This window comes from Dicentrarchus labrax, unplaced genomic scaffold, assembly GCF_905237075.1.
Source record: "Dicentrarchus labrax unplaced genomic scaffold, dlabrax2021, whole genome shotgun sequence".
Classification (NCBI taxonomy): domain Eukaryota; kingdom Metazoa; phylum Chordata; class Actinopteri; family Moronidae; genus Dicentrarchus; species Dicentrarchus labrax.
In genome coordinates this window covers 5,787,446-5,814,902 of record NW_026136706.1, presented here as the reverse complement: position 1 = coordinate 5,814,902, position 27,457 = coordinate 5,787,446, and the positions used below count along the sequence as shown (strand labels likewise).

At 41.6% G+C, this 27,457-nt stretch overlaps 4 protein-coding genes across 14 annotated transcripts in view; 1 reads left to right on the top strand and 3 right to left on the bottom strand.

Annotated features, from left to right (window-relative positions):
* The window catches only part of tns1b (tensin 1b), a 163,107-nt gene extending 157,240 nt beyond the window's left edge, over positions 1 to 5,867 (bottom strand). For 7 of the 10 annotated variants that reach the window (XM_051403696.1, XM_051403708.1, XM_051403693.1 and 4 more), the window contains exon 1: positions 5,436 to 5,866. In XM_051403696.1, the coding sequence (XP_051259656.1) occupies positions 5,436 to 5,540 (105 nt within the window). In that variant the 5' untranslated portion in view covers positions 5,541 to 5,866. Of the gene's footprint in view, positions 1 to 5,435 lie in introns of all 10 variants that reach the window. The other 3 variants (XM_051403707.1, XM_051403698.1, XM_051403700.1) reach the window with 2 other exon arrangements.
* A 1,530-nt stretch (positions 5,868 to 7,397) lies between these two features.
* Positions 7,398 to 13,233, bottom strand: LOC127366192 (sterol 26-hydroxylase, mitochondrial). The gene is made up of 9 exons (XM_051405033.1): positions 12,994 to 13,233; positions 12,264 to 12,445; positions 10,703 to 10,902; positions 10,295 to 10,492; positions 9,810 to 9,973; positions 9,518 to 9,684; positions 9,268 to 9,349; positions 8,830 to 9,030; positions 7,398 to 7,997 (listed from the first exon to the last, which is right to left on the bottom strand). The coding sequence occupies exons 1-9, from the start codon at positions 13,231 to 13,233 to the stop codon at positions 7,866 to 7,868; spliced, it is 1,566 nt and encodes a 521-aa protein (XP_051260993.1). The 3' UTR covers positions 7,398 to 7,865.
* Positions 13,234 to 14,338: 1,105 nt separating this feature from the next.
* On the bottom strand, positions 14,339 to 17,940 carry LOC127366193 (mitochondrial chaperone BCS1). Its single transcript, XM_051405034.1, has 7 exons — positions 17,306 to 17,940; positions 17,033 to 17,172; positions 16,743 to 16,937; positions 15,999 to 16,062; positions 15,721 to 15,893; positions 15,475 to 15,592; positions 14,339 to 14,684 (listed from the first exon to the last, which is right to left on the bottom strand). Exons 1-7 carry the CDS (start codon positions 17,623 to 17,625, stop codon positions 14,432 to 14,434), a joined length of 1,263 nt encoding a protein of 420 aa, XP_051260994.1. The 5' UTR covers positions 17,626 to 17,940; the 3' UTR covers positions 14,339 to 14,431.
* On the top strand, positions 17,172 to 27,428 carry znf142 (zinc finger protein 142). Of its 2 annotated transcripts, none has more exons than XM_051405024.1 (9): positions 17,172 to 17,210; positions 18,359 to 18,385; positions 19,360 to 19,842; positions 20,005 to 20,226; positions 20,662 to 21,480; positions 21,616 to 21,793; positions 22,665 to 25,563; positions 26,479 to 26,584; positions 26,756 to 27,428. In XM_051405024.1, the coding sequence occupies exons 1-9, from the start codon at positions 17,189 to 17,191 to the stop codon at positions 27,283 to 27,285; spliced, it is 5,286 nt and encodes a 1,761-aa protein (XP_051260984.1). In that variant the 5' UTR covers positions 17,172 to 17,188; the 3' UTR covers positions 27,286 to 27,428. The 2 variants fall into 2 exon arrangements, with proteins under 2 accessions (XP_051260984.1, XP_051260985.1); XM_051405025.1 differs by lacking the exon at positions 17,172 to 17,210 and adding an exon at positions 17,986 to 18,241.
* Positions 27,429 to 27,457: the final 29 nt, after the last annotated feature.

Below are 27,457 nucleotides of genomic sequence, written 5' to 3'. Positions count from 1 at the left end.
CGACCTGGGAGAGCCGAGCTCCCTGTCCATCACTCGGAAGTGTTGTGAATGGCTACAAAGGCCCCCAGAGTGAGACTTTGTGGGATTTGGACGTTGCCAAGAGCGAATGCCACATCGCCTTGCCAAGTATTAGAGAGAAGACAAGAAAATCCCCCCCACACGTAGAGAAATATCAACAAAACTTCAGCATAAAGGCCACATTCATGGGTACACAAAGCCATAGAGGCTGGATGGTATAGGGCTAAACCAAGTGTATTATGTTGCACTGATGCCACAAGGTCTGAGGCAGAGGTGGAAGTTAGGCCTCTGCTTTACATTCCAAGAAAAGGGTCACACAACCGTGACTCCGGGGGAAAATACAGTTGCCCTGTGCCTTAATCTATCATTCTGACTGTCATTCTATCCACTGTGCATTGCCAAGTGAATTAAAGACACTTTAAGAAGCTCAATGAACGCCTTTTGTATCCCATTATCTTCTTGTTCCACAGGCTTTGTGGGCAACGTTACGCATCACCGAATCAGTAATGTCTTGAAAGGCTGTTTGGAAAAGAAATATCCGCTCATCACATTCACACATCCTTAGACCACGACGCCTTTAAAGTAAAAGGCGTTGACTTCCAAAATGGATAAAAAGGCTCAAATGATTAGGCGATTGCATGCTAGCTGTTGCTTCAAGCTCAAGAATTTCTTCTCAAATTTAGCAATTTAACCCACACATCCACATTCTTGGACAGCATTTTGAATAAGCTGATGTTTTATGGAACAATCGATGCATTGAACCTGTCACGCCATATTTACACAAATGAACTATGAATGTGAATCAACACTGAATTTGATGTTTTTATAATTAATGGTTTTTAGGTCATTATCTAGAGCTCAAGTCAACTGAGACTAAATTATTATTATTATATTATTATTTTTATTACGTGAAATATCTGTGGCATCTATTTCAATTCTTCCCATGCATAAGTATTGCTTTATCATTGTAAGCTCCATGGTCATAACTTCGTAACTGTTTCTATTAGTATGGCTGTGTCCCTTTACATCTGCACTTCACACCAACACATATTCATACATACATAATCATGAATGCATCTCAAATTATTACGCAGATTTTTTGTTAACTTTCATGACTGCTGTGCACAAGTTCCTCATTAAGTAACTGGATCAAATTATCCAATTACTGGGAGGTTTGTTAGGAAGGATGCAGAGCAGCAGAGCAGCATTTTAAAGTGTGCAAAATCATATTTGCTGGTCAGAGCTGGTTTAACCTGCTAGGAGCAGCATGTGGGAGAGGTTTACAGACAGACAGACAGACAGACAGATGCAGGTAAGTAGACCATCAAACTTTGGCTTCTGCTTACAATAACAAACAGCGTCTCTGATATCTTCTTTTTTTAATTATCTGAATCCTCTAAGTATCACTGCAGATATTCTACCCAGACTGTCATGTGAAGAAAGGTCTATTTAAAGAAGCTTCCTACTCTGAAATAAAGGTTAAATTCCTGTGTGCATGGGCATTATAGGTAAAATGACAGGGGTTAACCTTGCTGAGGCATCACAACCCTCTCCCGGGTCAAGCACACACTGGGCACCTTTCCACAGAGGAACACACAGAGAGGGTCTTGTTCTGCGGCCCATGTGCAGGTCAGTGCCGGCAGGTAGGAGTGAAATGATAGGCCTCCCCAGAGACACAGCACAGAGGACACTCTGTTTCCCCACAGCTAAAGCATCCACTGGAATGCAATATGGGGCGGCAGGTAACTTTCAGTTCACCGCATACCTTTATCGAAAATCTTCAAATCCCAGGGAAAGCCCCCGCCTACCGTCTGACACTTTGGTGGGAATTCAGAGACGGGGGTAGATAGAGAGCTGGACTTGACAGGCATCAAATTGAAATGAGGATTAGTTTCTTAAAAAGGAGGGAGAGTCTGCGGTGTTCCTTATGTTCAGAGTTTGGTCTGCTCGTTACTTGAAACCCACTGAGGGCTGGCAAACAGATACCTGCCCTAGACGGGATTAAATATTGCTTTTAAAAATGGTTGCTATCGTTACCATAATGTGCCTGTGTAATATTTAGCATGACTGTACTTCTAGTGTACAGATTTATATAAATAAACTGTCAGATTTGGGAGAATACAACAAGGTACAAAATTAACATAGTTTTCTGAACTGATCCTTAGATTGTGTTTTGGTCTCTACACCGGCTACTTTTTAACGTTTTCGACTGCTGCTTGGACCCGTGCTTTGGACAGAGAGGACAGTTTTCAGGTTCAGTTTCATATGTGAAAGATGTTCATTTAAAAAAGCTCACATTTGTGCTCTGTGCAGTTTCAGGGGCTCTCTTAATTTTAGCCTAACAACTTATTTAATTTATTATTTTCTTATGGCACTAGTTTGCTGAGCAGGAACGGCTAAAAGTAGCAGGATCTGACTGATGTGATGTGTATTGTTTTCGGAAATATGACTCATGATATACAGTCTATTGTTTAGTGTATGATTCAATTCTTTTAGACGGTCTTGTGTTAAAAGAAGCATACAAATAAACAAGCAATATATCGTAACATCAAACTGCAATACTTGTAGAATGGCAACGCATACTGAAAATTCAAATCACGCAGGGAGCGAGCGGTTTTGACTCCCCAGTGAAAACAGGCGGTCACAAAATAGACTGCGGGTCCCGGGATTTAGCAACAAATAAAGTTCAAAACATGATTGAAGTTTACAATCAACAGCAAGCAAAGCAGGTCTGGCATTTAGAGACATTTCTCAGTTTTTACTGACAGTAAAATTACATATTTTTAACTGTGGGACATTAGAAAACACAGAAAATCTCTATTGTGCAGGCTAGAGTGGACACACACATAGAGGAAGCAAGAGGTAATGGCTAGAAATACGTGCACATGAGTGGGCGGCAGCAGGATTAAGTAAACAGTCCCGCACTAGGTCCCGCCCTAGTGCCAGCCCAACAATATAATGCATCATTTTCATTTAATGCCATCGATGCAAATGCGTCTTTGCAGTCAGGCTGTGTTTCTATTCTTCTGTCAACTGTCAACCAATGCGCAGTCGTTATACAACAACCCCTAGATTCAAGACACACAACGCACATTCTTCTTGAGGCCTATTCAAGACCCCCTCATCCGCTTCAAAGTCTTGGTTGTGTACTTTGGTTTTACATGAGGGTTTTTACTTTCTCGCCGATTGTTATCGCTGTTCAAAGCCCTGCGCCATGAGCTGCTGCTGACAGGAGCATCCAGACTCTCTTCTTCATCTGGGACACGAACCACAAGCATCACACATACACAAAGAGCAATTATCACAGGAAGCAAATTCTCAGCACCTGAGAGCACCTCCGACACAAATAGAGGCATGAAAGAAAGGGCAAATGGTATGCAAAAACAAATCTTGGGTGAGCACAGCATTTGGCAAGGTAAATAAGCTCCAGACAGGCATTCAGCACAAACGTTTAGAAGCATTATACGCAACCGTGCCTTTCAGATCAATCAGTGAACAATTATAGCACTAAGTGATTGAGTGATTCCAATTCTGACAAGAACTATATCTCAACCTCAGTCTTCAGTCAGGTCTTGCAGAACAGCAGTGAAAAGCTCCACATTTCTTCTAAAATGCTCCTTTTTAAATCATCAGTGAATGCTCATTGTTTGTACGCAGCATGACAGTAGCTTGGCTACTTCACTTGAGTGACTATTTTCAACACTTTAGCACCACTTCATTACTTCAACCACGGCTCTGCTGGCGGAGTCAGGGCATTCATTTCCCACCGCTCTGCATGTGCCCACAGCCCTACACGCCTCCACGCCAGCTGTTTGTCTGTGCCACCAGACAAGTCAGCATATCCAGGAAAAGTCATACGAGATGTCTAGAAGTGTCTCTTTAGTGTTACTTCCCAGCAGCACAGGGATTATACTGTACTATATACAGAAGAGTATATGTCTGTGCTGTGGTGGGAATTAAAAAAAAATGTGCGCATTATATCAGCGATATAAAAGGACTATACAAGGTGTGATGATTCCTAACTATAAGTACTTGTACCCCAGGAGTGCAATTATAGTTGCTGGGTGCTTTGAAAGATTGGGGATGTTTTAATTACTGCATATTATTCTAATAGCCAGTAAACTACCAGCTTCATTACTCCGACTGCACAGAATACAACTTCCTCCGTCCTCAGTCAATTCTAAAACACATTTTTTTTATTGCAAGAGAGCAAAAAACTGGAACTAAATGGATAAATGAAATGGAGAAATAGTTGAAAACTCCAACTTACTGCCACCCTCCGGCGTAGGAGAGCAAGTTTAAGAGAGCAAGAGAGCAAGTTTCCATCCATAGGTCCAGGACCACAATGTCTCCACGTTTGAAATCAGTTCAAATGAACACATTTGGAACAAGATGAGTGGTGCTGATGAGGGGATACTTGAGCTCATTTGACAGGGCTGATGGAGTACATCTCACAGAAGAACGTTGGCAATGGAAAGGCACGTCAAAAGAGGATAACAGAGCAGATTAATCTCACAGTCAGTTTATTTTAAACAGCCAGTTGATGCCATATTAACTGTTTTTTGGGAAGCAAGTCATGTTTCCTTCATGATCAACTTCATGACAAACTCACCGACATCTACATAGCTTGGAACAACATATCAAATCTGTGAAATTAACACTGAAGGGTATGGATTTATATGGTTAAATACAGGCCAAGTGCAGAGGGACTGCTGTGTGAAGACAGGGTCAGACAGGGGGGTGGAGGGGGGGATCAGTGCAGGTCACAGGTCACTGACCACATTCCACAGGGCAGAAATTAATTCCTCAGGCTGCAAAGCACTATCACAATTTAACAATTTATACAAATGTAACTAACCAACTAACCACAGAGACACACCAGCAGAGGTTAAACGGGAGAAAAGGTCCATTATTATTATTATTTATTATTATTTGCATTACATCAGTACAGGCTACTCATGATCCCTGTGCCTGTTGTCATGGAGTGTCAGCATGACTGAACTTGGACTTTTCAGAGTTGCCCCTGGCAGTCATTACAGTGAATGGTTTACCTCATTCACTCACAGGAGCAGTTTGTTTGAATGCCTAATGTCAGAGCAGGTATTAGTCTCACAATCTACCTGGATTGATGGCTGTGTGCAAGCTGTTTCTTATGTAACAACCACTTGCTATAATCTAGTTAACCATGTAGAAAACATGCTTATTATTGCTGCAGATTGTCTGTATAGAGGACTGAGCAGACTTCATGTTAGTTAGTTAAGTGGAATCAAAGGTCGACCATTCTTATCTGAATCCAAGTCAAGTAAAGATAGTCACCCTATAAAGCATACATATATGTGCAGTGGAAACACTCCATAGTGCCAGCTCTTGTTCTGACACCCACTCTTGTCTGCACGCATTTAATTGCCACTTCTTACCTTTTTCAGGCTCTCTTTCTGCGTCTTCTCTTCCTCCTCATGTTGGTAAACGGGCATTTGCAGAAAGTCTTCTTCACAGCAGATGAAGCTCACCGTGCATCCCATCCGAGCGAAGCCAGAGCGCACACTTCCAAATCAAACCCATCCAAAGCGCCACCGCTCGGCTCCCTTTTCCTTCACGCCTCCGCTGCGGCGGTGCGCTCACTGGGACTGAATTCCGCTCACACAGGCGACAAATGTGCGCAGTCCGGCATCACTGCGCTGTCAGCCGAGCGTTACAAATGAGCCTTTAAAAGAAGTTTTCAGTGAGTTTCCCGCCCTTGTTTCCAAGCCACACAGAGGTGAGGTGACTTCCCACTGCAGACACACTGAGGAGGACAAACAGGTAGCCTGCAGGCTGCAGTATAGAAAGTGTAGCTCTTTCTCTCTCCCCCTCCGTCCCTCTCTCTCTCTCTCTCACACACACACACACACAAACACACACACACCTTTATGTTGGTGTTTTCACGTGGTTTTGTGATTGGTGGTTCAAGCTGTCACTCAGATCTGGAAGGCGACTGATTGATTAATAGCTTCCACCTGTGCAAACATTTTAACCTCCCAGCTAGAACAGAATCTGCCCACATGCTCGGATTTTTTATTTATTTGGTCCCTGGACAGTTTAAAAAGAAAGGAACTATTTTATCTCCCGTGTTTTCGCATCAGTTGGTGTCCACCACATGGGGCCTGAGAGTCCACATGTGGCCCCTGGGCTCGTAAATGACCCCCAGTCCCAGCTGATTCACCAAATCACCGTGCTGGGATCAGTGGTTGCACTGTGCAGGAATCCCAGGGAGTCAAGTTCAAGGGCTTTTTCTTTATATGCAGTTATGCTGCCCCCTGCTGGCTGATTGGATGAATAGTAGTCAAATGCAATCAATTTTCTAAAGGAACACTTTTTATATTTAAATAAAGTTTTCTTTTTAACCTTTTTGTGTTGGTATTGCATGTTGTTAGCAGGTGGGATTTGAGAGAGAGAGAGAGCCCCTTTTCCTACATGTTAACACATATAAAGTCACTTTTATATAATCCACATAACTATCATTATTCAAAATCAGCTTTATTGGCTAATTACATGTTTGCATACGAAGAATTTGATGTTACACATAGTTCCTCTAAAAGTAGACATACAACGAACAAAGTGGACAACACTGAACAAAGATGGGTAAAAATAAACATAAATCTATCATACAAACAATAGATCTTTTATTATATATTATAAAAATAGGTGAATATATAAATATATACAAAAAGCAACAAACACAAACTGTCTATAATAAGTGTTTCTGTAAATTGAAAAAAAATAAAATAATAATAATCCAAAGGAATAAATGTTGAATGAATATGCATAAAGTGGGTGAAGAAATAAATGGAAAACAGAAAAAGCCAAGACACAGGCTACCATCTTGGTAAAAATTACTATTATTATTATTATTATTATAAATTATAATATTATTATTAAATCTCTCTTGCAACATTGCCTAGTCTTAAATGTATTCAGGACTAATACAGATAGAAATAAAGAGGAAGCTGTTGCCATATAACATATATAGAAGGACCAGAATGGATCAGAGCCATTATAGTAATTAAGAACTATCAGTTATGTTATTACGTGTTTTAGTGTTGTGTATCCCTCCTTCACGTAGGTCGTTGTATTCATGACATTGGCATGTTTGCCTACAAGAGAGTGTTATCAGTCACCTTTAAAATGTCAGCCTCCACCTCATTGACTTTCAGAGTACAGAACGTATTATGTAGAACACACAAAAGAGAGGCCAGACGTGGCAGTGGATTCAGTTTCTAATAAACATTCCCCACAAGTCCTATCTTTAGCTGTTCCTCTCTTATTTAACTTGTTATCACTGGACAAAATCCATTCATGTGTTCATATACAGAGCAATAATGGACGTTGCTCTTCAGATGTATCATATGACTGATTTATTTCAGTGCAGCAATGTAAGTTTCAGCAATGAATACAAGATACAAGGCTTTATTGTGCTATACAATGTGAAAGTTAACCATCTGATATACTGAATTTGCTATGAAAGAAATGAAAACGAGGCTGGAGTTGATCCACTTTCAGCTCACACACACACACACAATGAAAACACAATTCAGATGCTTTAAATAGACTCTTGCCTCCATTTTTAAAGGTGCTGTGAATAATTATCACACCACAAAATGCAGTGCCAACTTTAAGTGAGCCAGGTACAAGTAAGAAACACCAAAATACTGTTTACACAGATCCATATCACCACATTATTACTGTTTTCACATTTCTTATCCCATTCTTAGAAAAGCATGATGTTTATTCATAGAAATATATACAAACAGTTAGAAAGTTTTTTATTCACATGGAACATTTGTATTCGATCCGATCTGCAAAGCAAATCAAGCTGCACTGTTCCTTCCTCTGTCCACAAAGTATAGGCTCAGTGGTTTGTCTGGTATCAGAACAGTGCGGCAGATGCATTTCAGCTCTTCCATTGTCGGGTCTGGTTTGATTTCAAACTGCCTGATTAGCTGCAGGAAAAAGAAAAAGGTGTTACCGAAGTCACTTTATTACTCAACCTGGCTGAATGAGGCCATGGCCTCCAAGTTTTTGCATTAATTACACAGAAACTCAGATGGATCATTTTTGACTCATTGCTTCTTTTAGCATTGTGAAGCTAATTAGGGTGCTGCTCAGATCCAGGACAGCAAACTGTTTGCACAATTAAAAGGCTGCAAATCATTAATTTCCCCCCTACATACTGGAACATCTTGCAGCTAGATATTTCTCACAGCAGTTTGTGCTTGTGGAGTTAAAGTTGTCAGGCAGCCACAAACACAATATATAATGCTCTGTGTCTGCAACTGTTTGATATTTGCAATAACAAATTTGTGTTGTGGTTATAAATCATCATTTTCTGCTCATTTTCCGATGCCCACATGTGGCCAAAAAACTGTTAATGCAGCTTTAAAAGTACTCTAATAGTGAAATCACCTGGTGTAGGATCTGCACACACAGTAGCCATGTTTTCATCCAAATATAATTACACTCAGCATACTCTTCGTCTTCAATTCCTTGGATGCTGTCACAGCAAACTTGTGGACATTTGTGTGTGTGTATTTGATGGGGGGGCATATTTATCTATAAAGTTGGCGGGAGGGGGGCAAATTGTTTTAAATTGTTTTAATGATGTGGGAATGTGTGTATTCTTAACTTTGTAATTGAAATTGTGTACAACTGTGAATTGAACATCTGTGCCTGATTTCAAAGCAGTGTTTCACTGTTGTTTGATGGCATCAAGCTTTACGTCACATCATGTGTACTCAATAGAAGCTACAAGGAGCTTTCCCACTTGTCACTTACCCGAAACAGAACCAAATACATCTCAAGCTCAGCAATCCGGCGACCGACACAGCCTCTCACTCCAAAGCCAAACGAAAGAGTGCCAAAAGCATTTGGCCTCTCACGGCCATCCCGGAGCCACCTCTCCGGCTTAAACGTGAACGGCTCTGGGAATGTGTCCTCATCATGACTGATGGCATATTGAGAAAACCTAAAAGAGGTCTGGAGAAACAGCAGTCAAGAGATAAAATACTGAAACTCTGATCAAATGAAAGAAAGCCTAAGCTCATGTATGTGCTCAAATTTGTAGTAGTAATACAAGTTATAGTTCGAGAAGTAAATACTTTAAACTTCTTCTACTAAACACAGGTTTCTCTTTGCAATATAATGAAGTTATAATACAATTATAAACAAAAAAAAGTATAAAACGTTTAATAATGGTTAAAAAAGCAGACCCACATTCTTTGAAAATTGATATCCACCAATTGTAACATCCTTGTCTGCAATCACTCTGGCGTTCAGAGGAACCACAGGGTACATCCTGCAAAACAAGAACGAATCATTTCATTTTGTGTGATTTGAGCTGGTTGTTGTTGCTGACTGGTGCAAGAGAAGCTATAAGAATACAAACAGACAATGTGTAAAATATATTATGATACAGAGAGTGGACCCTTAAATCTAGATCACCTTCTCGGTATCACGTTTGTACCTCATTGATTCCTTGACAACCGCCCTTAAATACGGCATCTGCGTGACCTCCGCAGCAGTTGGTATCCGGTCTGCTGGTACCAATGTGGACAGCTCTTTATAAAGTATGTCCTGATTTTGAGGGTGCATGGAGAGCAGGTGCAAAGTCCATGTGAGGGTATTGGAGGTCTTGACAAAAAGAAAAAGGTCATTAAGTAAACAGGCACAGAGATACACACCACTACAAATATTGAGTCTGCAGGCGATCATGAAAAAATAATTCTGTAGAGATTGGTGCAGAGAATCACATTTACCGTATCCACTCCAGCTAATAGAAGCTCAGCGATGCTGCCATACACATCTTTAGTGCTCATCTGAGTGTTTGAGAGGAGGTATGTTAGGTATTCGCCCTCCACATCCTGGTTGTTGTCCAAACGCTGCTGAATGACCTCCATCTTCTGGTCAATCAACGTTTTAGCTGAAATAAATGCAGTAACGGAAGTGAAGATTACGCTCATCATCAAATAAAACAACAATTTATACTTCATTTTAAAGTTAAAATATAAGGTAATTAGTTGGATACTTTTCTTGTCAATGATTGACACCACTCTCATGTCTGAACACTAAAACTGAAGCTACAACCAAAGACTGGAAACAGCTCAGAAAGGTGACAAAGTTCACTACAGATTGTTGAAGTTGTAATCTTAGCACTAATGCTAGCAGCAGATCCATAAGAAAGATAGTAAAATCACTACAATGCACCTCAGCTGGGACGCAGCTTCTCTCCCTCACAACTCACCAAGGTTGAAAATACCATCCCAGCCTGCAATGTAGCGCCCCCAGTAGGGCAGTAGACTGCGGCTCCACTTGGGCGTCAACATCACAATCATGTCGTTGGAGAACATCTTGGCTATGGCGTTGATGAAGTCCTGCGTGCCTGCAGGGATTTCCTTTTCCAGACACCCAAGCCTTTTCTCAAACAGTATGGAGGCAATAGCTGAGAGGTGAAGGGTAAGATTTAAGATAAGAAAAATAAATGATTGAGAACTTATCTGCAAAATTATTATCCCATAGTTTTAGTTAAAAGAAAGTTGAAAAGTTACAGAAAAGAATGCAGAGATCTGTTAGATTATGAGAAATTATGCACAGTGCAGTAGATTTTGCACTTAGCGCTACCTGAGTGTGCAGCTTTAACTTTTCAACGTACCCTCTAGTGCAAAACAATAGAGCTCATTGGCTATATTGGTCACCAGATCTCCTGTAGGGCTGCACTGACGCAGGTAGCACACCTTCTTCATGAAGTCTGTAACAGTGTCATTGAGAATGTCACCATACTGTGCAGAGTCCTTCGGATGCAACATGCGCTTGTTCAGCACCACCCTTAGGTCGTACCACCTCTCTCCATTCCTGGGAACAGAAATGGACTCGCAATGAGAAACAAAAACAAAGCTGACACATCTTTTTTCATGCTTTTCAAAAGGTTTCCAAATGTGAGCTTTTTTATTTGTCGCTGTGTTTGTGACATTAATGCCAAAATTGATGTTTAGGGACAATAAAAAAGTAGACACCAGAAGTTAGTTGTATCCACTGTAGGATTAACTAAGACCTTACATTGGGAATATCGTCCTTAGCATGTAGGATTTAGTGGCATCTTGGGGTGAAGTTGCAGATTTGCAACTAACTGAACATCGTTTGCGTCAGGCCTCATCTACAGCCAGTGTTTGCTTTGTCCTTTCTGAGCTATTGTAGAAGCATGGTGGTTCATCATGGCAGACTACATGGAAGGCAACCTGTGGGTCTGTATAAAAATGGCTCATTCTTAAGTAACAAAAAGTGTTTTTCTATTTTGGTTTCTTGAACCTTGTCTGCCTTATGGACTTTTGTGCCGACTGCCTGTCTGATTTGTTTGTTTGTTTGGGCTGCATTTTCTGGTTTCTGGTTAAGACTTTGCGTGCCTGACTAATCCATAAGCCTTTTTGTACTGAGACTCCTCCTAGTCTGCATTTGGGGACAACCGATGGTTGTTTTCATTAATTTGATTATTTACACCTTTTGCTTTTCCCACTGTGACATGTCAAAATGTCTTGCATGAAAAATGTCTACTTTTACTTATTATAAGTTTATGAGTTCTGTACAAGAATGAAAGGTAGCACATGGCTATGCAACTGTCTGCTGGCTGTAGCTTCATATTTATCATTCAGACATGACAGCGGTATCAATCTTTTCCTCTAAGAAAGCCAACAAGTGTTATTTCCCAATGAAAATTACATTACAATTTCTGCCAATAGATCCTCCAAAATGTTACACACAGGACTAAAGGGATATTAGCTATAATGGGCTATATAGAAGCTGTAGGTGTCTATAAAATAACTTCTCATGATCTCAATCCTTTAATTGAGAGTATTTTGTCACACAACTTTGAAATGAACTTTGTTGCTTTTAAGTACACATCTTTGGAATAATTTCTTTTGACTTATCAGCTGTCATATTCACTGTTTCAACCCAACTGATTTATCAGTCAGGCTCATTCTTTGCAAAACTGAGTTTACTTCAGATACATATTTTTAATTAAAATGTGTTAAATGCATTTCCCAGTAAAGCAAAGACTGTTGAGGATTTAAACATTAACCTTCCATCCTAACAGCCCAGCTCACAATCAATCCATCCCCCTCACATGACATGACTTAGCCCTGGAAATAAAGTATTACAAGTGGGACAGTGGTCACAGGGAAATGGGAATGAATATTCACATCATACAGTCTTCTTACTCTGTGAAAGGCCCATAACCAAATCCTCTTAAGTTGCGGTACTCTTGCCACAGGGACATGTCTCCTCGGGAAGGGAACTTTTCATCATTCCTCATGACTTCCTCCAGCAGCTTTGGAGTGTTTATGCACACTGACTTCATTGAATCTACGTATATGGGCCCATATTTCTGTTTCTCATAGATCTGATGGTGGGAAAAGTGAATGGAAAACAGAGTTAACAGAGAAACCTGTGTGTAAGCATCATAGTTTCATAACGCATGAGATAAGAAGAATAAATACAACAACTTTAACTGCTCCTCCATAGCAGCCTGTAACATGTGAGACAACAACGTTGTCAAATATACTGTGTTGTGCAATACAGAAATATATACATTCCACATTTATAAAGCAAGTGACAGCGTAACTGAAGGCTGTTCACCTCACAGAAAGTGATCCTACAGAGAGGGCAAACTATCCTCTCCTCTATGCGAGTCAGCTGAGACTAACTGTTGTTTGCAGCGGTTGATAAGGCAACCAGCCTGACATTTTCTATTATGCATTGTCTCTTAGCCACTCCTCACACATCCTACTCCCTCCAACAAAGGATCAAAATTGTCAGCAGGTCAACTCCGCAACCACAGCAAAGTTATGAGGGATTTCTGTATCTTATAGAAAGCATGCAACTGATTAAAACAACCATGCATCAATGTGGCTTTGACCTCCTGACGGTCACCCAGAGACAACGGCATACCTGAAGCTCATGTATACGTTTGTAGTAACCCTGAAAAAACAGTCTGTACATCAGCTCCAAGAAGCCAGCACGTGGGAGGTCCTCTACTGTCCGAAGCTTGTCCTGGAAGGTAGAGAGGGGCCCCGGGGCGGAGGAGGCACTTTCCACCCCCCTGGAGCAGACCCGGACCACAGACACAGGGCACGGCAGCAGCCAGCTCCCATTCCTCCAAGCCACAGTCCGGGACAGCCATGCAGCCATGACGAGGGCAGACTAGCAAATACAGAGGAGTCCTGTTGCATCTGAGAGACCAGCAGCAACAGGGAGGAGCCATGGTCATTAACTATTCCAGCACAAGGGTCAACCAGGATCCAAGGGCCATTCCAACCTTACATATGTGTGGTACATAATAACATTTCTGAAACTCCACTTTTACTGCGCTCGCAAGTAGGAAACAATGTAATTCTGAGTAATAGTCCACTACTAAAATGTATGGTAAAAGTATTCTTGTGATTGTACTTAAATTTAAAAAAGGATACCATCAAAAGAAACTACTAAATAACAAGTTAGTGTTCCTGAAAACCAGACATTGTAGAGAATATAAAGAAATGTGATCCAAGATGACATATACATTTGATCAAATATCAGATATTATAATCTTGAGAATAATCTGAAACAAAAGATTCAGTTACACAATAAAGTGCTCAGAAGATTGTCACTTGTCGGGTCTCAAACTCTCAGAAAAGCCATATCATTGCACAAAGCATGTTAAAACACATTTGTTTTCTTTGGCTTTCTCTTGATTATATAACTTTTGTTTTGTTCTGAGTATGTACTTCTTGGAAAGCACTTAGTAGCTCTTGGAAGCATTGTTTTTTGGCCTGTGTTTTTTGGTGGGGTGGGAGAAAAGAGAGTTGAAACTTTTAAGTGAAATACTGAAACAGTTCAGTTTCTGATGAAGCACTGAATGAAGTTGAAATGTTGAAGAGGAAGAGACACAAGCAGTGGAAGCACTAAATGAAAGTTAACTGAGCTGTCAAGTGTGATAGATACAAGCAGTTAAATGTCAGTTGGTGTGCCAGATGTAAGATAACGTGAGATGGTGATTATGTTGCTGTTGTCACACGTTAGTCTGTGTATTAATATAAACGTAATACTAAATTAAATTAATAAACTTACAGTAGAACCTTGATTCTGATTCTGAATCATGGTCTGCTGGCTGCAGGTTGCACATGAGAAAAGATCTGCGTCGATGTATGTTTTGCATTATGTGTTTTCAAAACCCTTTTGCTTCAGTCCCTTGCTCAAGGGCACTCTGTGATAGTCCAGTATGGTGAGTATGTGCCTTTTACAAGATAGAATGCACTGAACAGAAAAGTATTTATTTTATTGATCAATGAAAATGATTTACTAATGTTTGTCATGTTTCTCTTTATTCAGTGATCAGTCTCCAGTCCTGTCATTCTTGTATTTGGGCAACATTGTCTATAGATCCTGCAGGGTCCATTTTGTGCAGCAGAAAGTGTCCTTGCACCTGAGCAGCACTGATTTCAGAGTGGGCGGCTAACACACGGTCTGCAAACCGCTCTCCTTCAGAGGCAGGCTCGTCTGGGTAGAACCGCCGGAACATCTGCGTAAGCTGCCAGTGAGTGCAGTGACCAATGTAGTGCTTCACGTCAACACGGCCGGGTCGGATCAGTGCAGCGTCTAACCTGCGTGCAGAGATTACATGCAAGACGGACAGTTAATGTCTCAGAAAATACGAAATGTGTGTAAAACTTACCAGTGAAATGTCAAAGAACACATTTGAGTAGCTTTGAGAAAAAGTAATGTCCATTTTAAAATGTATTAATGTAACTGAGTAATTGGAGTTTTAATTATAGTTTATTACTCTAAATTAGTTAAATATTTTAAACCTGCATTACGTGATTTTTGCATGACAAGCTGAGAACACAACATTGACATACTATCACTATACATACTTGTCATGGCAAATGTATTAGCAAACTGTTACCTGTTTCCACATCCAGCAGACACAGAGCAACATTAACATTCATGAAAGCCAATATTTAGCCTCTTTTTAAACTCTATTTCGGTCTCCACCAACTCCTGAGAGCAGAATTTGTCTCTTAAGCTGCAAAACTTTGTCCGTCTGCCATTTGGTGCTGGGCAGGTTTTCCTGTTCATTGAAATCAGCGGCTATGGCTGGAAACAGGGTTCGTGAGAGTGGTGTTTGTGGGCTGGAAAACCAAAAGTAAGTACTTAACCAAATATTTTCTATTTGGTTTCAGTTTTTTTATATAATTTACAAAGGTGGACATTGGTAAAACTGACCAAGTCCTGACTTTTCTTAAACATCAGAGTCATTAAGATTAGCAAAATCCCGGGTTATTCCCTCTGCTATCTGATCTGATTTTTGCTCTGTTGTACATTTATTATGGCTGAGGTTTTCCTTTTTTTACTTGTGCAATAAAAAATAAAACAATTCTCTTCCAACGGTACCTGTCAATGAAGTTGGTCGTCATAAAAACTATTCTGGCCTCGGATGAAGCCACTCCGTCCAGAGAATTCAGCAGGCCACTAAAAGTCAGTCTCCCCATTCCCTGGTAGGCCAGAGGGTCTGAGAGGCAAAGACAAGAGGGATTTAAAAGTCACCCTCAAAACAGAATCAAACACGAAGACAGAGTCAGTAGTTCTACCTCTCATAAACGAAAATCTCAGGAGCTAATGTGAATAGATGTCCCTTACTCTCTGTGGGAAGCAGGTCTCGGCTGACAAAGGCTGCATCTACATCCTCCAACAGTATGATGCTTTGCTGCGGTGCCACGCTCAGGAGGTGGTTCAGACGGTCATCTGAAAGGGTGCGGTCGCTCAGACTCATCAGACAGATGCTGTAGCCCAGCTCGCCCGCCAGTGCCGTGCTGAAATTTAATAATGATTTACAAAGACGTAGATGAAATGACATGCAGTCTGTCTTTTAATCACATGGGTAAAGCCGAAGGGTAAGAAATCCAAAGCACACTCACATAAAGCTGCTTTTTCCACACCCTGGAGGACCATACAGCAGATATCCTCTTCTGTAGGGGATGCCTTCATAGACATAACAAACATTCATCAAGGTATTAACATGGTCATACAGATGATAATCACAGAAAAGTCTACCACATTTTGCTTTTTAAAGCAGGAAAAAGTTATCTATTAGGAACATTCCTGCTGTTTTGCATTCTACAAATCATATATGCTACCATTTTCCAAGCATAATACCTACATTCCAGGCATACCCGGCAGTATTTCATTTCTATGGTTTTGTTTATGTTAAAGGTAAGCTCTTGACCCCTGGTACTGTAGGAGTGAGCAGGAACTGCTTTGAAAGTTAACTACAAGTCTGCTACAACTCTCTTTTTTAAATTAATCTTACCCTCTTTTACAGTGTTTCATTTAACAACTTACCATTTAAACATTGTCACATGTTGCTTTTACATTTTGTCTTCATGTATTTGGTGTTTTATGTGAAGCACTTTGAATAAACTTTGCGTGCCTTGATGCATCCAAGTGCAGTTTCCCACCTGCACTTGCACAAGATTGCAAAACTTTTGGGCCACTGCCTCTCTCATGCACCAACAAGAAAGACATTTCATAACAGACACTGCTTGCAGGCACAACACCTCACATCAATAACCGTCAGGATACAAAAACGTGAAATATACAACCAGGTAATAAATAAACTCAAAGACAGCCTCCATAGAAACTGGATGAGTAAGTTATTCTACCTCTGTCTGTGTACCACTTGGGGTTTCCGATGAACTCCTTCACATCATCTACGATCCTTTCACCCACGCCCGCCTCCAGGACCACGGAGCTGAGGGGTCTGCGTCGCCGTGGAAACCCAAAGGGCCTCCACTCTCCACCCATGGCTGTGTACATCACTGTACGTCCCTCTTCCTGCTTCAGGGCCAATTCTCTTGCTGAAAAACAGGATTTGACAACGGCACTAAATGACCTCTGAATGGTAAAGAGATCCAACACAAGTCAAGGCAACATTTGTGCGTCAAACCTTTACCTTCTTGTAAGATATTAAAGAATATTTGTCTGTCTCTGCCTAAAGCAGTGAAGGTTACAGACTCCCACGGGGTTCCTGTGTTCAGATCCAACATCTGCTTCTCTCTGGTCCTCTCCACCCGGATCCACTTCCTCCCATACCTGCACACCACAACGGATGACAGAGCAGATTAATAAACGTAAGCATTATCTGTGCACAGCTTTAAAAAAAAGGGGCTCCACGAGTGTGTAAATGCAGAATTAAGCTGAACTATATTTAAAGAACTCCTCTGACCAGATGATGTGGTTCCCAGGACTTGGGTGGAAGTCAAACTGCGTGTGGACCCGTCCACTCTCATGTGCCAGGTAGGAGGTCTCCACGCTCAGGTGCTGGGTGTGCCTGGCGTGCTTGGTGATCCAGCTCAGCAGCCAGTGGTAGCTCTTATCCCGGCTGGGGACCTCCAGAGTGATCATGTAGTTCCTGCGGAAGAAGATCATCCCCACCTGGGCACCTTTCCTGGCCACTGCCAACGCTGTCCCAACCCCAACGAGTCCAAACCCGGCCCCAAAGTAAGGGTTGTCCTTCAGGCCGTCCAGAAAGTCTGACAGGGGCATGTTGCTGATATCTGCACCCCCCCCCTCCTCCACCTCCAGTGGGATCAGACTAACTATACAGTAGTTCTAACACTTCTCCTGTTTATACTGATATCCCTCATTCAAACACATACACTGTCAATCATTATCTTATATATCCCACCGACTTGTCTTCTTTGTCTTCATCTCCTGCTGCTATCTTGGAGACAATCCCCTGTTTCCAGTCTCACTACCTTTGTAAACACCACCGTTCAGACACATGCGTACATTATTATGTGCAGCAGCAGCGACCTCTGTTACACTTCCTGTGGTTCACAAATATCATTCCGACTGCCCGCAAAGAAACATTAGTTCCTCCTTCACTATTAATGTTGCCTTAACATCATTTTGCTCGCAAGCTAAGATGATAACTAACAAATATACATGTTTTGGTGGTTATTATAGTTCTATATATATATATATTTTTTTTTTACTGAACACAATACGGAGTGAAACAGGATATTAACCGGCAGGAACTCGGACTCGGAACAGTTTGCGACCAAAACGACAAGAAGCTAACGTTAGCTCCGCTGGCGGTAACGACGATGTTAGCGTATTGATATCCCTCTAGTTTATATTATCATTAAAAAAAAAAAAAGTAAGTTAAATATCAGCTACCGTCACTTAGTATGATTTAAGACAACCCTCTAACTAAAGATGGATCCTACGAGCTGGACGCTGTTAAACTAATCACTGTTGGTTTTGTGTATTTCAGACAGAATGGACCACGGAAACCCAGGCAGTAGGTTGAAATTATGTTTGTACTGTAGTGCACCACAGTGTTTATAGCTACAACCATGTATCTAAAACGTTATATATGGATGTAATTATACATATTATTACAGTATTACTACTATTTCTTAAGATCTTATTACAATGCATTTACAACTAGGGCTGCACAATTCTGCAAACACTTTAGATAAAAGGTGAAATCAAAACAGCCCTATAATGAAGCACTGTAGTGCTGCAGAGATGCAAAGGTCTACAAATCTTGTTCTCCAAATGTAAGATGTTTGTTTGGTACAGATCCCCCAAAAATCATCAACATTTTAAATGTTTTTTTAAAAAAATTAAAATTGTGATAGCAAAACATGATCACTCCCAGTGACTGTGAATCATATCAAACACATCTGTTAAAATAGTTGCAATATGCCTTTTTTGTTACTATATCGTGCAGCACTATTTACAACCCTCACAGCACTGTTGTGTTTTTACTATATTATGGAGATGAAAAGATTTTTTGTGGTGCCCCGGATACACAACATACATACAATGATAATAAAAAATATACTACCATCTATAGTTACAAAACATCACATAAACGCCAACCATCAGTTGCAACATATCAATAATAAGACATATGTTAAAGGTGTTGTGGTATCACTATTTAATGCATTCAAACACATCTTAATAATTTAACCAATCTTTGAATTTGCACAAAGACACTAGAGCATTCAACTATTCCGGACTCAATCATTAAAAATAATTTTCCTAGTTTGGTATTGACTTGAGGGACGTTAAAAACTAGTGATTAGAGCACTATATAAAGGTATCTGTTGATAGCATATCTAACAACCCAGTAACACATGTTAATAATAGCTTATACAGTATAATGTGTTATGTACATGCACATGAATGATATTAACATGAGTTACAAATGCCCCCTTTAAGTCTGTCACATTGTAACTAAGTGCTGTACTGTTTGTTTTTTTCCAGACACAATGGAGTCACAGCAATGTGAAAAATGTGGACAGAGTTTCTCAGACAATGGCTTGTTTGCCTCTCACCCCTGTTCAGATAGGATGACTACTCCTTCCAGTCAAAAACAGTTGGGGGACTACAAGTGTTCTCAGTGCAGTGAGGCTTTTTCCACACCGGCTGTCCTGAAACGGCACTTTAAAACCGTCCACAGTGGACTTGACCCCAAAGGCCCATTCCCCTGCGCTGAGCACGGCTGCCGGTTCAGCAGCACAGAGCGTCAGGAATATCAAGCCCACTTGACGTCCGCACATGGTCTCACTCTTATTCCTTGCACCCTCCAGTCCTGCAAAGCGTCGTTCCTCACACAGGGTGAGATGGAGAGACACTTGCGGGGCCACATGCCCTTCGGCTGCTTTCAATGTCAGTTTGTCACTCAAAATGAAAAAGACCTGAGTGACCACCTCTTGGAGCACAACCATCTGCCAACTTGTGCTCAAGGTAAACAGACACTGCAAGGAGTTCTGATGACAAATGCAGAAATCTTTTCTGTTTTCGCATGAAATCTGTGCTCTGTTTTCAAACAGTTTTTGTTGGCCATAACTCTATTGCTCTGTCACTGATCATAAATAGATTTCACATAAAAATGTTGTCTGTTTATAGGCAACGAGACTGCAGCCACAGCCGTATGCCCTAATGAAAGCCGCCAGCCTCCGGTGTCCGGCAGGCCAAAAAGAAAACGGATATCCAAGCCAGGTTATGCATCATCATTACCAGATGACAGGAATGAGGAACGGCCTGAGAGGCCCAAAGTTAAAAGAGTGAGGAAGGCAGTGGAAAGAGACAAACCTTCAGCAGTGGACGCTGCACCACTGCCATCCAAAGGTATGCACAACATCTGCTTGGTGGATCTTACAGAGTAGTTGTCTGACTGTCTATAAGAACATTTTACTCAGAAGAAGCAGTGCAAGACATAACAAAAAAATAATAATCAATGTATAATAAGTAATGCAATAGTAAACATTAATTAAACCTTAATGTCTTCACTCTGTGGGACAAGGTCCAATGAATTGGCAAGCATAAGATAAGTTCAGATGTTACAGTCATTCAATCATAACAAAGATCTGTGAATTATGTAAATAAGTAAGGGATCATTTGTGCAGTGCATGGACTAGAGGGTTATGTTGTATTGGACTACGACCAAAATGATGTACCAGATATTTATCAAATATTTCTAATGTGTCAGTGGAAAATATGCTTACTTTATCACCAACTTTGTCACTTTGTTCAAAATTAATTTCAAATGTTCTTGGCCATCAGAGTACCTTGCAGAGGGATCAGAGCACATCTATCGCACCCACACCTGCCCCAAGTGTCGCCGCTGCTTCAAGATGCGCTCCCACCTGCAAGAGCACCTCCATTTACATTTCCCTGAGCCCAGTCTCCAGTGTCCCACATGCAAGCGTTACTTCACCAGCAAGAGCAAGCTACGCACACATAGACTCCGTGAGGCAGGTGAAAAGGTTCACCGTTGCCACTTGTGTCAGTATTCTGCCGTGGAGCGGAACGCAATCCGCCGTCACATTGTCAGCGTGCATGCCGAAGACGCAGAAGATGGCGTAAACAGCTATCCATGCCCCACTTGTGGTCAAAGCTTTTGCCAGAGCAGGTTGCTTAAGGCTCACATGAAGACGCACAACGTCCTGTCAGACAACAAGCCATTGGCCTGTTTCCAAGAGGGTTGTTCTTTCCAGAGTTCTTTGCGCAAAGAACTTCTCAGACACACTGCTGAAGTGCACGGGGTCAGGGCTTTAGAGTGTCGTCATCACGCCTGTGGTGCCGTCTTTCAAAGTGAGACGGACATGGAGGCTCATTATCGGACGCACCTTGCCTACCACTGCTCAAAGTGTGACTTCTCTTGCTCCAATAAGACAGTCTTCCTTCAGCACCAGCGCCATGGTCACCCAGGAAGTGACAAGCTTTGCTGTGACTTTTGCTCCTTTGTCACATTTAACCCCGTAGAGTTTGAGCAGCACATTGGACATTTGCACGCCAACGAGAAGATCCATCACTGCTCTCAGTGCAGCTACATGACCTCACATAAACGTGGCTTGAAGCGACACATGTTGATGCACAGTGGTGAGAATAAATATTTAATCTAATTTTCACCTTACAGTATCTTTAGTTTTTACATATGTTGTTAGGGTAGCTCTTGTAAGAGCTACTGCTTTTGGTGCGACATCTCCTGATTTAGTCTTTTTCTCTCTGTAACAGGTGAGAAGCCCCACAAGTGTAGCCTGTGTGACTTCAGGTGTCGAGATGAATCCTACCTCTCTAAACATATGCTCACTCACTCAGACGACAAGAACTTTATGTGCGCTGAATGTGGATACGTCACAAAATGGAAACACTATCTGAATGTCCATATGAGGAAACATGCTGGAGACCTCAGGTAGATACATCAGTAGCTTCCTGTACAACCTTTGGTTATGTGTTTATCTTGGTATTGTTACTGCACTGCTGGGTAGACAGAGTTATTTAAAAAAATATGTGTTTGCTGCTGTAATTAAGAGCAAAGTGTACAAACTATGACTGCTTTACGTCACGACTCCCTTGTTACTTGTTTCCAGCTGGGATCCCTCAAAAATACTTTAACTGTGCATTCACGCTAGTCTGCATATCTTGCGTTCCTTTGGGGCATTGGAAGTACATAGCCTTAAAAATCTTATGCTACATATTGAGTGAAATGCATGAGTGAGTTAGATAGTTAGTTAAGCACTATATCAGAATGTGAAGTAATGCCGAAGATAACCCAGAACAAAGAACCAAAACAGTGATGGAAAGTTTTGAAGAGAAGCAAATCTACTTATTTGATAAGGCCGCTGCCCCTTTTTCTGCCATGACCTCAATGATAGCAATAGAGAAGCCTCCTCAAGTGCTACCATGCTTAGTTATCGTCATGCTGTACAAAATTTTAAGTTGCAGAGGAAAATACTCCAGACGAAAGATAATCATAGCCAGATTGTAATTTTTGGGAAATGAAATTGGTTTTAGCATTCGCAGAAGTAAGTTAATCTACTCCAGTGGTTCCAAAAAAAGGTTTTAACCATAAAACAAATCTACTCTTTACTTCTAGGTTTATAAGTAGTTATGTCCTTTGATCGCTGAAAACAGCGGAATTTATTTAGATTGTATGAAAGGAAAATTTGCATTAAAGTGTGCAGAAGTTATCTCTCTGCTCTGTATAGTATGATGTGGAGAAGGGTGTGCTGTATTCTATACACTATTGTTATTGTGAATTAACTTCCTGTCTCCTCTCCTAGGTATCACTGTGATCAGTGCCCCTACCGCTGTCACCGCATGGACCAGCTCAATAGCCACAAATTACGACATCAGGCCAAATCACTCATGTGTGAGATCTGTGCTTATGCCTGCAAGCGCAAATATGAGCTTCGCAATCACATGTTGGCCAAACATTCTGAAGAGGACAAACAGCCATCGGTTTATAAGTGCAAATACTGCACATACACTACTTGCTACCGACAAGCCCTTCAAAACCATGAGAACTGCAAACATACCAAGCTGAAAGAGTTTCGGTGTGCCCTCTGCTTTTATTCCTCCTTCAGTAGCATCAGCCTCTTCCTGCACAAGAGGAAAGCTCATGGGTACGTACCAGGGGACAAAGCATGGCTAGAGAACTATGCTGCAAAGGAAAAGGAGAGGAACTCAACTGAGTTCTTGCAGAGCTTCTACAACAAGCCCTCAACAGCTCATGAGCAGTCTGAACAATCAACTTCTGAAGGGCCTCCACCATCTCAAAGAGAACAATCTGATCTTTCTGGTTCAGCAGATCACAGTGCCAGCAAAGAAACTGTAACTGATTCACAAACTGTTGATTCTGTGGATGTTTTTGATGTTGTTTCTCAAGAAGTTGTCAATGAAGGTATTTCAGATAGTCCTCCATCTGCGAACAATCCTGAGGAGTACTGTACTCTTGTTTTAACGACACTAGCAACCACTGACTATCAGACCCCTTCTTTACAAAATAAGGAAGAACATTGTGCAAATCAAACTTCAAGCTCACCCAATTTAACCTGTAATGCACCGGACATATCACAAGAGAAGGCAGACTTCTCCACATCTTCATCAGAGGAAGACAATGTAGCTATGGCAGATGCAGAATGTGAACAAAGTGACTTAGAGGACAACTGTGAGCCTCCGAATAATACAACTCAACCTGGGGAGTGTCTGCAGTCTCAAGCACCTGAGGGGGAGGATGATGATGGGACAATCAGTTCCGCTTTTCCATCTGAGCAAAATCATCCATTAGAATCTGAACTCCGTCTGAAGGCAATGAAGAAGCACGACAAGGACCAAGCAGAAGCCATGGTTTTGGAGGGACGGGTGCAGATGCTTGTGGTGCCAACTAAAGACGTTTTTCGCTGTGACAAGTGTCCTTATGTAACCAGTAAGGAGACCACTTTGAAGTACCACTGCCAGGCTTTGTGCCATGGTAGGATAAAGGGACACAAGTGCCAGGCCTGTGGTGCACAGTTCAAACAGAAACGAGGCCTTGATAGCCACCTTGCAAAGAAGTGCCCAGCACTTCCGCGAAAAGCAAGAACATTTGGAATTTCAAGTACATGTTTGGCTACAGAGGACAACCCTATTGTAAGTCAGGAAGGATCAAAACAGCTGGATAAGGGAACAAATCCCAATCAGACAGTGCCCCTATCTTCACAACATAGGATTTGCACAGATTCAAATGATCAGGAATTTCATAATCAAGAAGTATATACATCTCATTTAACCAAATCTAAAAACAAAAATCAGACCAAAAAAGGAAAAAAGCAGTTATCTTTCAGTACTAAACAAATGATTGTTCCACTGCAGTCCCTTTACACAAAAAAAGATGGGAAATTCAAATGCAAGCAGTGCAATTTTTCATCAGTCAAGCTTGCAACAGTTGAACGCCATCTCTCAACCTGCAGAAAAAGGAAACGCGAGGACCAGATAATTTCAGAAGTAGATGATGAGTGCGGTAACGAGTCTGTCAAAGAAAAAGAGGACGTGGTGGAAGAGCACAATGAAAGAACTGGGAAAGTTTCTGTGAAACATCAGATCTTCTCTTGTCCAAGCTGTGCATTTAAATGCAACCAGAAAAGGGCTTTAGACAGTCATGAAAAGAGAGGTTGTTTGAAGCCAGATGAAATCCAGTGCAGCACGTGCTCATTCGTAGCCAAATCTAAAATTTCTTTGACTCGTCACATCTTGTACGTCCATAACAAAAAAAAGTTTGGTGTTGCTAAACCTAAACATTTGCATTGCCAGCACTGTACTTTCACCTGTAAACAAGAACGATGCATGGCCCAACATGTTGCGCTCAAGCACAACGGTGCGCAACCTCACCATTGTCAATATTGTCCTTTTAGCACTACAAGGCGCTATCGCTTGGAAGAGCATGAGTCTCTTCACACAGGACTCGGCCGTCACAGCTGTGATATGTGCGACAAAACCTTTGGTGCTGTGACCAAATTGCGTCAGCATAAGATGCGCATCCACGACAAACAACCTACACACTTCTGCTCGCTCTGTGACTTCAGTGGCTACACGCTTGACGATGTAAGACGGCACAATCTCAGATGCCACACGGGGGAGTTGCACCATGCTTGCACTCATTGTGAGGCTCAGTTCAGTTCAGAAGTTGCACTAAGAAACCACTGTAAACGTGTGCACCAGCTCCAGGTGTGTTTCTCATGTAAGCAGTGTGACTTCACATGTAGCAGCGAGGTCACACTGAAGACCCACCAAGAGAGCAAGCACCCACAGGTAAAGTGCACCACCTGCCAGGAGTCTTTCAGGACAAAGGAAAGCCTTGTGATTCATCAGAGAACCCACATGGCACATCAGTGTCACCTGTGCCCCTTTGCTACCAGAACAAGGCAGCTGTTAGCTCAGCACCTTCTGAATGAACATGAGGAGGGATCTCCAGAGGACAAGCCTCTCAAATGCAACTCCTGTCAGTTTGCTTGTCGGCATCAGCTGGTGTTAGAGCAGCACCTCCGTTCACACGGAGGCAAGCGTCTGTACAAATGCACAGACTGCGAGTATTCAACCCGGAACAAGCAGAAGATCACGTGGCACATCCGCATACACACTGGGGAGAAGCCTTACAGCTGTGAGCAGTGCAGTTACACCTGCGCTGATCCGTCCAGGTTGAAGGTAAGGATGAGTTTATTGTTTGTGCGATTAAAGTTCATTAGTAGTGCTGTAGTGTTTCATATGAAATATGATATAGAATAAGCAATTTGTTTTTCTTTACAGGAATCAGTAATCTTGGTCACAATTCTTTAATAACCAAAGGAAATGTATCAACAAAAACATGGTTTTATGGTGATGTTATGTGCCTGAGACTCCAGGAAGTTACAGTCCTCAGCCAAGACACAAACACATAGACCCCATAAACCAATATGTCATTTTTACACTTGAGTTTTTGTACATATTAAATAAATGGAATATAACTTGTTAATTAGTGAGCTTTGTATGTGCTGGTAGGTGCATTTTGTTACCTGTGGACAAGGCTTGGCTACTGTAGATGTTTCCCCCTGTTCACAGTGTTTCTAAGCTAACCAGCTTTGCGCAGTAGTGGACAGATATTAGAGTGCTTCTCATCTAACTTCTGGCAAGCTTGTTTCCCATATTGTCAAATGATTTCTTCAAATGTCAGCAAGGAAAGCTTTTAGCTTGTTCAGACACAACCCAAAAACTTCTCTTAGTCCAGTGTTTCCTTGCCACTGTCACCAAGTGTTTGCTCATGTTTGGAACTGTTGGGTCTCTGTAAATAATTGTATAAGTAGTACGGTCTAGACCTGCTTTATTACTTTTGTTATGATTTGGCGCTATGTAAATGTAAACTGAATTGAATTGAACCTCAATACAACTGCTTGTCAGTAGGAAAGTGAAGAGTTACATCATGTTGCAAGAGAAAAAATGTCATATGCAGAGTTATAGACTCATTATCTTATAATAATAAACAAAAGTAATTTATATAATCAATTTACTATGACTGTTTCCAAAAATCAAGGAAAATGAAAATGGTAAATGTTTATTTTTCTGTGCTTTGTAATCCATTTTCAGCTTCACATGAGGGTTCACCAAGATGAAAAGAAGTACCTTTGTCCACAGTGTGGCTACAAATGCAAGTGGGCGACTCAGCTGAAGTACCACATGACCAAGCACACAGGTAAAAAGGCAACAATGTTGATTATTATACTTTGTACTTTTTAAGATTAGATAACTATGATTTTGTGGTATGTTATAAATCTCACGCATGATGTTTTTGTACATCATTATTAATGCTCAGGCAAACTGTCCAAGATAAGTAACACATAATACATGTCTTGGTCCTCTGCAGGGGACAAGCCGTATGCCTGTGATGAGTGTGACTACCGCACTAACAGAGCGGATGCTCTCCGTGCCCACCGGGACACGCAGCACTGTGACGTGCGCCCTTATGTCTGTGAGAAATGCGGCAAAGCCTTCAAGACTAGTTTTATACTGAAGACCCACCAGCGTCAACACAGTGACGATCGGCCATACACGTGCGGCCTATGCCACAAGGCCTTCCGGTGGCCGGCGGGTCTCAGACATCACTACCTCTCACACACCAACCAGCAACCTTTCTCCTGTCACTACTGCTCCTACAGAGCCAAACAGAAGTTCCAGGTGGTCAAGCATTTGCAGAGGCATCATCCAGAGAAGTCCGTAGAGCAGGGGGTGGTGAGGGACTCTGAGGCTGTTAGCCTGACCCTGAAGGAGGCCTTGCAAGGGACACTTGATGAGAAAGCAAGAGAAGTGGAAGAGGAGGAAGGGGTGGCTGATGAAGTACAGGAAGTAGTTGAAGAGGTGGTGCAACAAGGGGAAGACGGCGAGACAATGTGTTGAAGAGAGGGCACAATAGATGCAGTGGTCAGTTCAAGTGTAGATGGCTATCATTGCCAAAACGGGGTTAATTTATCTGTCAATATTTATATTGGACCACTTCATTTTATTGTACTGCTGAGGCTAATAAAACATGTTCAAAGGAAGGGATGTTTTGTGTTCTGTGCATGTACTA

What these genes read in the sequence shown, in the direction of transcription:
- LOC127366192 (XM_051405033.1), bottom strand. Translation starts at nt 13,233, where the DNA reads ATGGCTGCATGGCTGTCCCGGACTGTGGCTTGGAGGAATGGGAGCTGG. An exon ending in AACGTATACATGAGCTTCAG is followed by an intron (nt 12,446 to 12,993) that starts GTATGCCGTTGT and finishes TCCCACCATCAG; the next exon opens with ATCTATGAGAAACAGAAATA. An exon ending in GGTTATGGGCCTTTCACAGA is followed by an intron (nt 10,903 to 12,263) that starts GTAAGAAGACTG and finishes TTCTGTTCCCAG; the next exon opens with GAATGGAGAGAGGTGGTACG.
- znf142 (XM_051405024.1), top strand. Translation starts at nt 17,189, where the DNA reads ATGACAGAGCAGATTAATAAAC. An exon ending in TGCACCACTGCCATCCAAAG is followed by an intron (nt 20,227 to 20,661) that starts GTATGCACAACA and finishes CTTGGCCATCAG; the next exon opens with AGTACCTTGCAGAGGGATCA. An exon ending in CTGATCCGTCCAGGTTGAAG is followed by an intron (nt 25,564 to 26,478) that starts GTAAGGATGAGT and finishes ATCCATTTTCAG; the next exon opens with CTTCACATGAGGGTTCACCA.
- LOC127366193 (XM_051405034.1), bottom strand. Translation starts at nt 17,625, where the DNA reads ATGCCCCTGTCAGACTTTCTGGACGGCCTGAAGGACAACCCTTACTTT. An exon ending in CAAGTGGTACACAGACAGAG is followed by an intron (nt 16,063 to 16,742) that starts GTAGAATAACTT and finishes ATGTCTATGAAG; the next exon opens with GCATCCCCTACAGAAGAGGA. An exon ending in ACGACCAACTTCATTGACAG is followed by an intron (nt 14,685 to 15,474) that starts GTACCGTTGGAA and finishes CTCTGCACGCAG; the next exon opens with GTTAGACGCTGCACTGATCC.